At 44.6% G+C, this 13,298-nt stretch overlaps 1 protein-coding gene across 1 annotated transcript in view; it reads right to left on the bottom strand.

The window, feature by feature from the left end:
- galnt14 (UDP-N-acetyl-alpha-D-galactosamine:polypeptide N-acetylgalactosaminyltransferase 14 (GalNAc-T14)) overlaps positions 1-13,298 on the bottom strand; it is a 133,237-nt gene that overhangs the window by 33,843 nt on the left and 86,096 nt on the right. The window contains exons 7-10 of the mRNA XM_064924681.1: positions 10,180-10,196; positions 9,191-9,278; positions 7,510-7,594; positions 624-727 (exon numbers count right to left, since the gene is read on the bottom strand). Of these exons, the coding sequence (XP_064780753.1) occupies positions 624-727; positions 7,510-7,594; positions 9,191-9,278; positions 10,180-10,196 (294 nt within the window). The remainder of the gene's footprint in view (positions 1-623; positions 728-7,509; positions 7,595-9,190; positions 9,279-10,179; positions 10,197-13,298) is intronic.

The following is a 13,298-nucleotide window of genomic DNA, read 5'->3' as shown; positions in this document are numbered from 1 at the left end:
CAGCCTCCTGGCCTTTTTAGAATCTGGAACACACTATGAATCATCCCCACCACTACCATGGTTAGCTCGGGCTGCTGTGCACAACTCGCCTGCAGATGTACCTGACAGGAGCAAACATGAAGCAGGGAAGAGAACTACTAATGCTACCTATTGCTCCAGGGTTCTGGCTATGACTGGAATAGCTTAAATGTTTACACTCTCTCTAGCTTATTTGACAGTGGTGTGGTGTTATGCTGGACACTGATTGGTCCTAGAAATTCTGCTTAATGGTCTTCTTGACCATTGACACTTTATAGTCAACTAAACAGTAAGTGTTACAAGTCCAACATATGGAGTGGATTTGATTGATTTGAACAATTATCATTTTGGGGATTTGGGACTGTGGTAAAATAACCATTACGAACCCAGAGAGTATCCCTCAAAAACTTCCAACACAATACATCAACTGTCCCACTTTAGTAAGGAAAGTTCTCATGACGGCAACGCCCTTGAGCAGACAGAAGGACTGGTGTCAGCAATTGAGGCAGGCTATAAGTGCTGACAGACTGGCACACTGCTGCCACTCGGGTGCTCTCTGGCAGCCTAATCCCCCCAGCTCCAGCACGGTCAGCTGACTCACTCACCAAAGTTCTCCCCACCCCAGATGTCCATGGCTGTGTCATACTTCCCCAGGTGGTTGAACCACGACTTGTCAATCACAAACAGCCCTCCGGCAATGATGGGAGTCCTGAGAAAGAGAAGGCGAGAGAGAGAGTACTCAGGGGATATTATTTTATGAAATATTGACCAAATTGGATATGATGGCTTCTCCCACCAAAATGTCAGTCAGACATGAGGTAGTTTGGTGATGTTTTTGGCGATACTAAGAAGACATTATTATAAATCCAAGTCGCTGGTAGAAGAGTCCAACCTATCTAAATCCGTTCTTCACATCTAAATCACATCTTGCTGATGTGAATAATGATGCTGGCCCGGCCCGGCGAGCCTCAGTGAGTGTGTGTGAGCCGCTGAGTAAAATGTAAATTGATTGAGTGATACAGGAGCCAGCCGGCGACAAACCCGGGCTGGACTGGCTGACAAGCAGAGTTTAAGCGGATACCTTCTCATTATCAGGCGGAAACTGCACCCAGGCCCTCCACGGTGTGCCAACTGGGGCCTATCTAACACAATAGACTCACAGCACACCACCAGACAATGCAGAGGGAGAGAGAGCTGAGAGAAAAAGGGGAGGGAGAGAGAGGGGTAGAGAGAGAGAGAGCTCTCATGTTGCTGACTTCAAGGCAAGCCATTTGAAAAGATTTTTGATTCTTTCATTTTGAAAGACGAGGAGCATCGTCTTGTCTCTAGAATAGACACGCTGTGATGCTCCCTGGCGTCAACAACATATTCTCCACATTAATTTTCTCACAGTGGTTTCTCATTCCCTGTCTCTGTCTGAAGAACCTGAGTAATTTACACTGAACAAAAATAGAAACGCAACATGCAACAATTTCAAAGATACAGTTCATAGGAAACAAATCCATTGAAATAAATAAATTAGGCCCTATGGATTTCACATGACTGGGAATATCTGTTGGTCACAGATGCCTTAAAAAAAGTAGGGGCGTGGATCAGAAAACCAGTCAGTGTCTGGTATGACCACCATTTGCCGAATGCAGCGTAGAGTTGATCAGGCTGCTGATTGTGGCCTGTGGAATGTTGTCCCTCTCCTCTTCAGTGGCTGTGCGAAGTTGCTGGATACTGGCAGGAACTGGAACACACTGTCATACATGTCAATCCAGTGTAGAGGTCGACCAATTATGATTTTTCAACGCCGATACCGATATCGATTATTGGAGGATCAAATTTTTTAGGTTGTAGTTATTATAGGAATTATAGGACTATTTCCCTCTATACCATTTGTATTTCATTAACCTTTGACTATTGGATGTTCTTATAGGCACTTTAGTATTGCCAGTGTAACAGTATAGCTTCCGTCCCTCTCCTTGCTCCTCCCTGGCTCGAACCAGCAACACAACGACAACAGCCACCATCGAAGCAGCGTTATCCATGCTGAGCAAGGGGAACAACTACTTGACACAATATAATGCCGGCGGATGAAGGGCGCGGTAATGGGCCTCAGGATCTTGTCACGGTATCTCCGTGCATTCAAATTGCCATTGATTAAATGCAATTGTGTTCATTGTCCGTAGCTTATGCCTGCCCATACCATAACCCCACCGCCACCATGGGGCCCTCTGTTTACAACATTGACATCCGCAAACACGACACCATACACACTGTCTGCCATCTACCCATTACAATTGAAACTGGGATTAATCCGTGTGGAGTACGCTTCTCCAGAGTGCAAGTGGCCATTGAAAGTGAGCATTTGCCCACTGAAGTCAGAAGTCAGTTAAGACGCCAAACTGCAGTCAGGTCAAGACCCTGGCGAGGATGACGAGCACGCAGATGAGCTTCCCTGAGAAGGTTTCTGACAGTTTGTGCAGAAATTCTTTGGTTGTGCAAACCCCCGGTCTCAGACAATGCCGTAGTGAAGTAGCCAGATGTGGAGGTCCTGGGCTGGCGTGGTTACACATGGTCTGCGGTTGTGAGGCCGGTTGGACGTACTGCCAAATTCTCTCAAATGAAGGTGGAGGTGGCTTATGGTAGAGAAATTATTATTACATTCTCTGGCAATAGTTCCGGTGGACATTTCTGCAGTCAGCATGTCAATTGCCCGCTCCCTCAGAACTTGAGACATATGTTTTGATGTCCCCATTTACAAAACCTATGTACAGTAATGATCATGCTGTTTAATCAACCTGTTGATATGCCACACCTGTCAGGTGGATGAATTATCTTGACAAAGGAGAAATGCTCACTAACAGGAATGTAAACAAATTTGTGCACAAAATGTACGAGAAATGATATGTTGTGCGTATGAAACAATTCTGGGATCTATTATTTCAGCTCATGAAACATGGGACCAACACATTACATGCTGCGTTCATATTTTTGTTCAGTGTAGTTTGACCAATATTCTTGAGGCAATACTACCTTCTCTGGTAATTTATAATGACTCCAGAGTGCACTCGAGGCTACGTCTTAAAAAGTTAGCACCAAAATAAATACATTGACATCTGACAAAATACAACTCTCGACAGCGAAAAACTTGGCTGCATCCTGAAAACAGCTTTAGGCTGCATGTTTTCCTCCTTCATTTAAAGTCTTGCATCAGGACATTACTATTTCTGGTAGAAAACATAAAGATTCATGATTTATTGATTCAGCTAACTATAGATCAACATAAAGTTAGAAATAGCTTATGAGGAGGCCTTGGGAGAGCCATTATTGTATTTAACCTTTATTTAACTAGGCAAGTCAGTTAAGAACAAAGTCTTATTTACAATGACAGCCTAGGAACAGTGGGTTAACTGCCTTGTTCAGGGGCAGAATGACAGATTTCTTTACCTTGTCAGCTCAGGGATTCGATCGAGCAACCTTCTGGTTACAGACCCGTCGCTCTAACCCCCAGGCTACCTGAGAACTTTCAGCCTCGACGCACAATAAAATAGAGAACTTGATGCTTCTCTATTTTCCAGAAAGATACATCCTTTGTTGTATATTTCCCCTGCTGCAACATAAGTACAGTACATGCCAGACCTGAAGGAAGTATTACAAGAGGAAAACCTAATTTGACAATGATGTAAAACCCTGAGGTACATGCATCACCAAATCCTCCCTAGTCATTGGTGTCTGCCATTAACTACTGCTGCTGCTTCCATTTTCAGATCCCACTTTTTTTCAGACACTGTCCATAAATAGACACCCCCTCCCACTGGAGAGAAGAAATGACAGAAAAATGACATGCCTAAGACAAACAGATGATGATGATGATGATGGGATTGAATGACTGGGTGATGATGTGCCGGCAGCGACAGGAGAGCAACAGGCGAGTAAGAGATGGAAGATGGGGGGATAATGACACATTTGTGACTCAACATGCCCTACGGAGTCTTGTTAGCAGTGCTCTTTAAGTGACGTGTATTGTTGGGTGGATGCAATGAAGAAGAGTGATTGGCAAAGCATAATCTGTCTCCATTGACCTTCTCTCTAACACTGACTGTGCACGCACACGCACTCACGCACGCACGCACCCACACCCGCATACACACGCACACACACGCACACGCACACACACACACACACACACACACACACACACACACACACACACACACACACACACACACACACACACACACACACACACACACACACACAGGAACCCCATGCTCCAACCATCTGTGCCTCTTTAGCTCACCGCCTCTTCCAACACCCTCTCAGTTTCAGTCCCACCACTCCTGGTAGGTCTCTGCTAAAAAGTGTGTGTGTGTGCGCGTGTTCCCGAAACCACACGTCTCTATCTGTGTGTCTATCTCTACCAGTGTGAGGAGCAGACTCCACGTGACACTGCACCAGTCTGGGCACTTGGCCCATGCTGCCAGGCTGTGTGATGTGGGATCGGCTTCCCACCAGGCCTGGGTCTGTGCCTGGGCTATTAGAGGGCCTTATTATTCTAACACCCCCAGGGGCTGGGTGCTGGGGTGGGCACAGAGGGATGTAGGGTATTATACAACGGGTGGGTCTAATCCTGAATGCTGATTGGTTAAAACCACATTCCAGCCGGTGTCTATTCCACAAGTTGCCGAAGGCTAAATCTATGACGTTAAAATGCCTATTTACTCTGTTCCATCTGACTGTGCAATTCACTGTCTAATCAGTCCAGGCAGGCAACTTATGAACTTGATCTCCGCTATATGAAAAATCATCTAGACATTATCTCACATTTCTTTTAGAATAACATACCGTTTTCAACAGTGGATATTAGAATAAACCTTACCGTCTGTCTCTCTAACATTTGCAACATTGTTTCAATATTCAAATTCGATCTCCTGCTGTCCCATAGTAATGAACATGTCGGGAGTCGGGACGAGACAGACTGGCAGGCAGCTTTTCTCAGCCAGTTGAAATCATGAATCAGCTGGCATCATTTGTATTGATATATACAAAGAAATGTCAATTGAAAGAAGGTAAAATGGAACACAGCTAACTTGCAGTCTTTCTAGCTTCAGTTTGAAGTGATTGTGTTACGGTAGCTGTGTTGTTGGTTAGCTCCTCTGAACAAGTGTCCTGATGAGAGAGTACATTTTCTATGTCAGGCAAAATCACGCCTCATTGGTTCATTGTTATGGATGTATCCAAATAAATGTCACTAGAAAACAAAAGCAAATGCAGCTACTTTGGTGTTATTCTGGCTGCATTTTGATGTGACTGTAAGTTAGCCGTAGATGGCTAGCTAGTAAGCAAGGGATAACAACGTTGCCAGCCAGTATGGCAATGCAACATTTAGAACGAACAACTGGGTCGAGTCTCTAGCAACCCTAGATTTGTGTTGGGACTATATCTTGTGGAAGGATGAAATAGTATGAATAAATGCATCAAAATAAGAGAGGAATGAAAGATGGAAGTACAGACAGAGAGCTGAGTAAAGAAGCATGAAGAGGAAACGTAGACGAGGGGAGGAAAAAGAAGAAAACAGAAAGAGAAGAGGAGGGAAGATGAGAGACAGATTGCCCTGAGCAGGACTGAGGGACGCAAGTGGAGAGGCTCACCATCTTACTCATTTCTCAAGTGGAGGGAAGATGGCAGCCCACAGCCCAGCATCTCTGACACTCTCACCAGCGCTCACTGGCAGGAGCCAAGGCTCTCAATCCCCGCACAGCACAGTGAATATTCATGATGGAAACACATGTGTGACCGACCGGCTCGATTTGGTCATATGTAGCAATTATTATTTTTTTAAACATTGGATAAAAGTAGACTCGGAGCTAGAAACACTACATTGGAGGAACAACGGGAAAGTACTGCTGCTTTGAAAGTTGATAAACTTGTAAGCTCACTTTTGAGAAAATGGCCCTTGAATGTTTTGGTACACCTACTGGAGAGCTCTTCTTGTCCACACCCACTCAGCATCGTTCACACCCTCTTAAGCTTTAGCTCCACCCATCTCATTAAGGGTTCACATCTGAGGCTAAACATAGTGAGTACGGTAATATACTTAACAACCAATGATTTCAAGACTAAATACTGGTTTATACTACGTGTAGCGACATGTCTATATACAGTTGTCGCAGTGACATCATAAACATTCTATTGTCGTCCGACATCAAACTTGTTGTAATTTTGTAAAAGTATAAACAGACAGCGGCCTGGTGGTCCAAAATAGCATGACTGGTGTATTTTAACACCAATAAACCCATCCGTTTACAAATGAATTTAGTATATGTCAATCTATCAAACCAGGTAACTAAAAGCAACATTCTAAACAATATTTTGGTTAGTTTCTAGCTTGTTAAGTTAGCCAACAATGTTTTAAATTGGGGCTAATTTGTATTCATTATTACAGAAACAGAAAGATGACCTACGAGTTAATGGCGAGCTAATTACAGAAAATAGCTTACGGTTGTGAGTGTGACGAAATAAAAGCAGGGCATTCTACCAGAGAATTTTAGAACTGAGACGCTCGTTGGCCTAACGTTATATCCTAATTTGACTTTGGTGCAGGTCATGTTGTTCTCCACATTACCGTCTCTGGTAAACACACACTATATAAAATCAAAGTTTATTTGTCACGTTCACATGATACAGAAGGTGTAAATGGTGCAGTGAAATCGTCACTTGCATAGTGGAGTCTTTTGTTTAGACATGTAGCTAGCTAGCTAAACAATTTACCATTATTCCAACTCATAATATTACTACCCTGCCTTCATTTTGACAACAGTATCAAGTATTTTCTTAGAAAATATGTTCCTTCATAGAAATGTGTGGTAGTGTTTTGAATATAAAAGTTGCTTATCTCTGTACCTGGAGAATAATTATTACCGGAAATGAACAGAGAGACTGAAAGGGAGAGAGAGAGAGATGTGTGAGAGAGATCAATCAATCATTCGAGCCGAGCATTAAAATGACCTGCCCTGGATTCAGAGCCATCCGGGGCCAGGAGGATTAAAGATGATCAACTATTTTTGGCTAAAATAATGCAAAGGTGCTTTAACTGGCTGTGGTCCGGTCCCCTCTCTGATCTTCTCTGGGCTGCATCCTCATTAGCTGTGCTGCTGCTATCTCTGCAGAGATCACTGGTTTAACTGCCTCTTCCAGCTGCTGCTGCTGCCTAGTCCGCCTCTCCCTCTCTCCTCCCTGATGGACTGTTCAGATCACAGTGCAGTGAAAGGCCACAGGGAGAGACTTCATTCCACTGTTCCTCCGCTCTGCTCCATCAGATGAAAAAGAAAAAACATGGCTGCATGCTGCCAGCCATGCTGCCAGCCACTGAACGGAGGGATGAGCTGTCAGGCAGGCACCCCCTACTCCCATCCTCTATCCCTCTGTCCCTCTACTCTCGTCTCTTCTGCAGCCAGGCCAGACCGTCCCGTAATATCCGTCTTCATGCCTCCCTTCACTTACTTAATGGGTTCGGTGGGGTCAGCTCTCCTGGCTTTCTGCTCAGCAGACAACTGCTCCCACTTGAAATGTAAACTCCAGTCGAAGCCTGCAGCAGAGAGAGAGAGAGATAATCACAACATGAACTGGGAATGTGGGAGGGTGAGGGAGAGAAAGAGCGGGAGAGAGAGGGTAAGTCAGGGGAGGGGAGGCTCAGGAGAAGAGCATTGCAGGTCAGAGAGAAGGGGACCAAACGACTAACAACAAAAGGATGATGGGAGGAAGGGGGTGAGAAGGAGGGTGGACTATGAACTATAAAGGCGGGGTTGATTATAAAAATGCTGCAGCAGCCTCTTCCTTCATCACACGCTTTATTAATCTCTGGCAGAACACTGTCAATAATTACAACCACCAGTCCTGCAACCATCTCCTATTTAATTACTCTAATGACTAATTATGGGCCCCAGCCCATTGGCTAATAGCTGATCTGGGCTGAACCTTGGGAATGACCTTTATCAGGCTTTACACAAGAGCTTTTAAATAGACCTTCCCATCCTGTCCTGAGACAGACGCAGTGCCCTTGATGTCTTCAAATATATGCATGAGAGAGCCAGTGAATATTTGTTCTATTAATAAAGTACGTGGTTGTGTGTCTGTTTGTGAACGTGAACATGTGTGTCCGTGTGCACGTCTTAGTGTGTCTGTGTACGTGCCTCAGTATGTGTGTGTGTCACACCCTGATCTGTTTCACCTATCTTGTGCTGGTCTCCACCCCCACCAAGTGTCTCACGTTTTTTCCTCATTATCCCCTGTGTATTTATACCTGCGTTTTCCATTTGTCTGTTGCCAGTTCATCTTGTATTGTCAGGTCGTACCAGCGTGTTTCCCGTTTCTTTTTGTTCTCAAGTTTTTGTTTCTAGTCTTCCCGGTTCTGACCTTTCTGCCTGCCTTGACCCTGAGCCTGCCTGCCATCCAGTACCTGCTCGACTCTGACCTGGTTTACCAACTTCTGCCTGCCCTCGACCTGCCCTTTGCCTGTCCCCGTGTTATAATAAATGATCTTAGAATCAAACTATCTGCCTCCTGTGTCTGCATCTGGGTCTTATCCTGAGTCGTGATAGTGTGTGTGTGTGTGTGTGTGTGTGTGTGTGTGTGTGTGTGTGTGTGTGTGTGTGTGTGTGTGTGTGTGTGTGTGTGTGTGTGTGTGTGTGTGTGTGTGTGCAGGGGAGAGAGAGGGGTCTGATTTGGAGCAGACCCAGGAGTGCTGGCGCAGCAGTCTGCAGGCAGGCAGGGCTGGCTCTCAGTGGATCCATACGGCTCTATTGACACCACATCTTTTTCCTGTTATGAGCGATGGCTACATCAATAATTAAAACGTCCAATCTGAGAAGGCCTTGGACTATTATCCCCATTGGCTGTCGTATCCAGTTCTCTGGGAACACTGATTGAAGCTGTTCATCTGGCTGTGTGTGTGTGTGTGTGTGTGTGGCCTCTACTATCCAGGTAATGGAGACCCAGAAGCCTGGGGGAGGAAATGGAAAGAAGGAAGGGATGGGGTCAGGGATAAGGGATGAAAAGAGGGATGGAGAAAGGGAGGGTTGGACAGAGAGCTGGACAGATACAGAGATGGATAGAGACAGAGAGAGGGACATGGGTGTGGTGATAGCGATGAGGACGGGGAGGTCATGTCCCTGTCGCTCCATACCTCCACGGAGGTCAGAGGAGGCTGCTACGTAGGCGAAGGTATCCATGTTGATGATGTCGATCACTGGGCTCACCACACAGGTCGGGTCCTGGTGAGATGAGAGAGACGGGAGTCAGAGACCATGTTCAAAACTCACAGTAAGAGCCGATGGCATGATTCCTTATTTACAGTTCAGAAGCTGTAGTTAATGAAAAAGGTATGGGAGTAATGGGAGGCATTGATGTGCTACAGGGCACTGATTAAACATACATTATGTTCATACAGTAGGTCGCCCAGTAGTGTGGATGATGTTTCAGTTAATGCTCTGGTGCTCATTCAGTCGTCATAGCCTTGTAGTCCTGAAGTCAAGGAAATAACCAGGGAAAATGTCATGTGATACATCTGTTAGGATGTGCTGATTAATTGCTGTTAGGGTCACTTGAAAGACATGATAGCGGCTTGGGGTCATTGTCTTGTCCTTCCTTCTTCCAGCTAAAGGAAAGTACATCGATCAGTGTGTGATCAGATCGGACAGAGTGAAGAGGAGGTTAACAGGCGGTGTGTGTGAAAGTCATGTCTTGAAATAGTCTGCTCACACACCCATGCATGCTCACCCATGCATGCTCTCACACACACACACACACACACACACACACACACACACACACACACACACACACACACACACACACACACACACACACACACACACACACACACACACACACACACACTGTCCCTCTCTCTCACTCACTGTCCCTCACTCACTGACCCTGTCTCTCTCTCTCTCTCTCTCTCGCTCTCTCTCTCTCACGCACGCATGCACACACGCACACGCACACACACACCCACACACACACACACGCAGTGACAGGCAGCATACTGGGCGGTCTGACCACATTATGTCACATTTGATTGGCTCGTCTGCTATTCTTCAGACATTCACTTTCTCTCATCCCTCTATTCCCCACCTCTCCCTCTTATATTTTCTCTCTGCCAAGGTGATTTACCTTGACCAGCACCCATGCTTCACAAGAGTGCTTGGGTACGTTGTCCATTTTCCATGAGACTGCTGAGTTTTCGATCCCTTTCAACCATTTCAATTGCAAATTATCTTCTGTTCTCAGACATTATGAGGCTCTGAGAGGAATACCCCTTTACAGCGGCGTGGTATGTCATGAATGTTATACATGCGTCTTTGTGCCTGCATTTACATAAATCAAGAAGTAATACATTTAGAAATAGAAATGTATATACAGTGCCTTGCGAAAGTATTCGGCCCCCTTGAACTTTGCAACCTTTTGCCACATTTCAGGCTTCAAACATAAATATATAAAACTGTATTTTTTTTGTGAAGAATCAACAACAAGTGGGACACAATCATGAAGTGGAACGACATTTATTGGATATTTCAAACGTTTTTAACAAATCAAAAACTGAAAAATTGGGCGTGCAAAATTATTCAGCCCCTTTACTTTCAGTGCAGCAAACTCTCTCCAGAAGTTCAGTGAGGATCTCTGAATGATCCAATGTTGACCTAAATGACTAATGATGATAAATACAATCCACCTGTGTGTAATCAAGTCTCCGTATGAATGCACCTGCACTGTGATAGTCTCAGAGGTCCGTTAAAAGCGCAGAGAGCATCATGAAGAACAAGGAACACACCAGGCAGGTCCGAGATACTGTTGTGAAGAAGTTTAAAGCCGGATTTGGATACAAAAATACTTCCCAAGCTTTAAACATCCCAAGGAGCACTGTGCAAGCGATAATATTGAAATGGAAGGAGTATCAGACCACTGCAAATCTACCAAGACCTGGCCGTCCCTCTAAACTTTCAGCTCATACAAGGAGAAGACTGATCAGAGATGCAGCCAAGAGGCCCATGATCACTCTGGATGAACTGCAGAGATCTACAGCTGAGGTGGGAGACTCTGTCCATAGGACAACAATCAGTCGTATATTGCACAAATCTGGAAGTGTGGCAAGAAGAAAGCCATTTCTTAAAGATATCCATAAAAAGTGTTGTTTAAAGTTTGCCACAAGCCACCTGAGAGACACACCAAACATGTGGAAGAAGGTGCTCTGGTCAGATGAAACCAAAATTGAACTTTTTGGCAACAATGCAAAACGTTATGTTTGGCGTAAAAGCAACACAGCGCATCACCCTGACCACACCATACCCACTGTCAAACATGGTGGTGGCAGCATCATGGTTTGGGCCTGCTTTTCTTCAGCAGGGACAGGGAAGATGGTTAAAATTGATGGGAAGATGGATGGAGCCAAATACAGGACCATTCTGGAAGAAACCCTGATGGAGTCTGCAAAAGACCTGAGACTGGGACGGAGATTTGTCTTCCAACAAGACAATGATCCAAAACATAAAGAAAGAACTGAAAACTGCTGTTCACAAATGCTCTCCATCCAACCTCACTGAGCTCGAGCTGTTTTGCAAGGAGGAATGGGAAAGAATTTCAGTCTCTCGATGTGCAAAACTGATAGAGACATACCCCCAAGCGACTTACAGCTGTAATCGCAGCAAAAGGTGGCGATAGAAAGTATTAACTTAAGGGGGCTGAATAATTTTGCACGCCCAATTTTTCAGTTTTTGATTTGTTAAAAAAGTTTTAAATATCCAATAAATGTCGTTCCACTTCATGATTTTGTCCCACTTGTTGTTGATTCTTCACAAAAAAATACAGCTTTATATCTTTATGTTTGAAGCCTGAAATGTGGCAAAAGGTCGCAAAGTTCAAGGGGGCCGAATACTTTCGCAAGGCACTGTATGTGGATAGTGATGGATGACTCCCTCAGAACAAAATCAATTCTGTTTATTTTAATATATTGATTGTTTGTAGACAAGAGCTTCCTGTATTAGTACATATATTACAAAACATTATGCTATGCCTCGCAGAGCCAAATCCAAAATAATGATGGGACGTTGTTGAGAACTTAACGCTAGATATCGGCAGCCGCACCAGGGAATTAAGATGCAGACAGCACTTTGAAATCAGACATGCATGAAGGTTAGTATATAATTGAATATAACATGTAAGCCCCCCAGTATTAGCTAGTTACCATAGACGTCTATCAATGTTTAGAGAGCAGCATTACCACATCAGAGCTTTTGAGAGAGGGGCGGGGGGGTGAGTCAACCCTCTGTCTTAGCCTGGGGGAGAGGAAGAGTGAGGAAGAGTGCTGTTGGTGTAAGTTGAGGGAGGCACTTCTTCCAGATTAGGGGCAATCAGAGGAACAGCAGAAGGTAAACTGCCATTTTCTCCCCAGTCACAACACACTGAGAGCTCTGAGAGCTGCTGGAGGGGTGGTGGTGGTCCCGGAGACAGTTCACAATGCTTCAGTTACACACAAGCTAGGAGGGAGTTTTTCATTCATTCCTGGAGATATAGACATATACTGTATCAAAAAGAGAGAGTATGTGTAGGAGTCCGAGAGTAGGGTGGGGGGTTCTGTTGATTGAAGTTCACAAAAAAACGGGACAGTTAAGTCACCTGATAAAAATATGTTGCAAGAACAAATATGCATCAGAGTTCATTTTTCGTCATGAATCTTGTTCTTGAGGCAGTTCTGCAGAGTGGTCACTAACTGGCACAGACACAAAGTAACCCTAAAGCCTAACTGAATTTTTACAATATACAACATTTTGACTTTGCAGATGGGCCTATCTAAGGGGAAATCGCTTAGTTCGGCCTCCATGACAAGACTCATGACAATAAACATCAACCTGCATTTTAAGGTTGGACTTATTCTCTCTGAAGTTTGCAAGTAGCTTTATTCTGTCTAGGAAAAATAATATCAAATGAGTATACCAGAATGGGGTGTATTTTCTTTCTATTCTGGGAGATGTATCAGAAGGTGCAGATTAGATGTTGGAGGTGTGTGTAACTGCCTGTACTGTACTGAACAGTACTGTTACTGTAGATGTAGGAGGTGTCACTGCCTGTACTGAACAGTACTGTTACTGTAGATGTAGGAGGTGTCACTGCCTGTACTGAAAAGTACTGTTACTGTAGATGTAGGAGGTGTCAGTGCCTGTACTGTTACTGTAGATGTAGGAGGTGTCAGTGCCTGTACTGTTACTGTAGATGTAGGAGGTGGCAGTGCCTGTACT

Source organism: Oncorhynchus masou, chromosome 19 (genome assembly GCF_036934945.1).
Source record: "Oncorhynchus masou masou isolate Uvic2021 chromosome 19, UVic_Omas_1.1, whole genome shotgun sequence".
NCBI lineage: Eukaryota > Metazoa > Chordata > Actinopteri > Salmoniformes > Salmonidae > Oncorhynchus > Oncorhynchus masou.
This window is presented reverse-complemented; position numbering and strand designations above follow the sequence as displayed.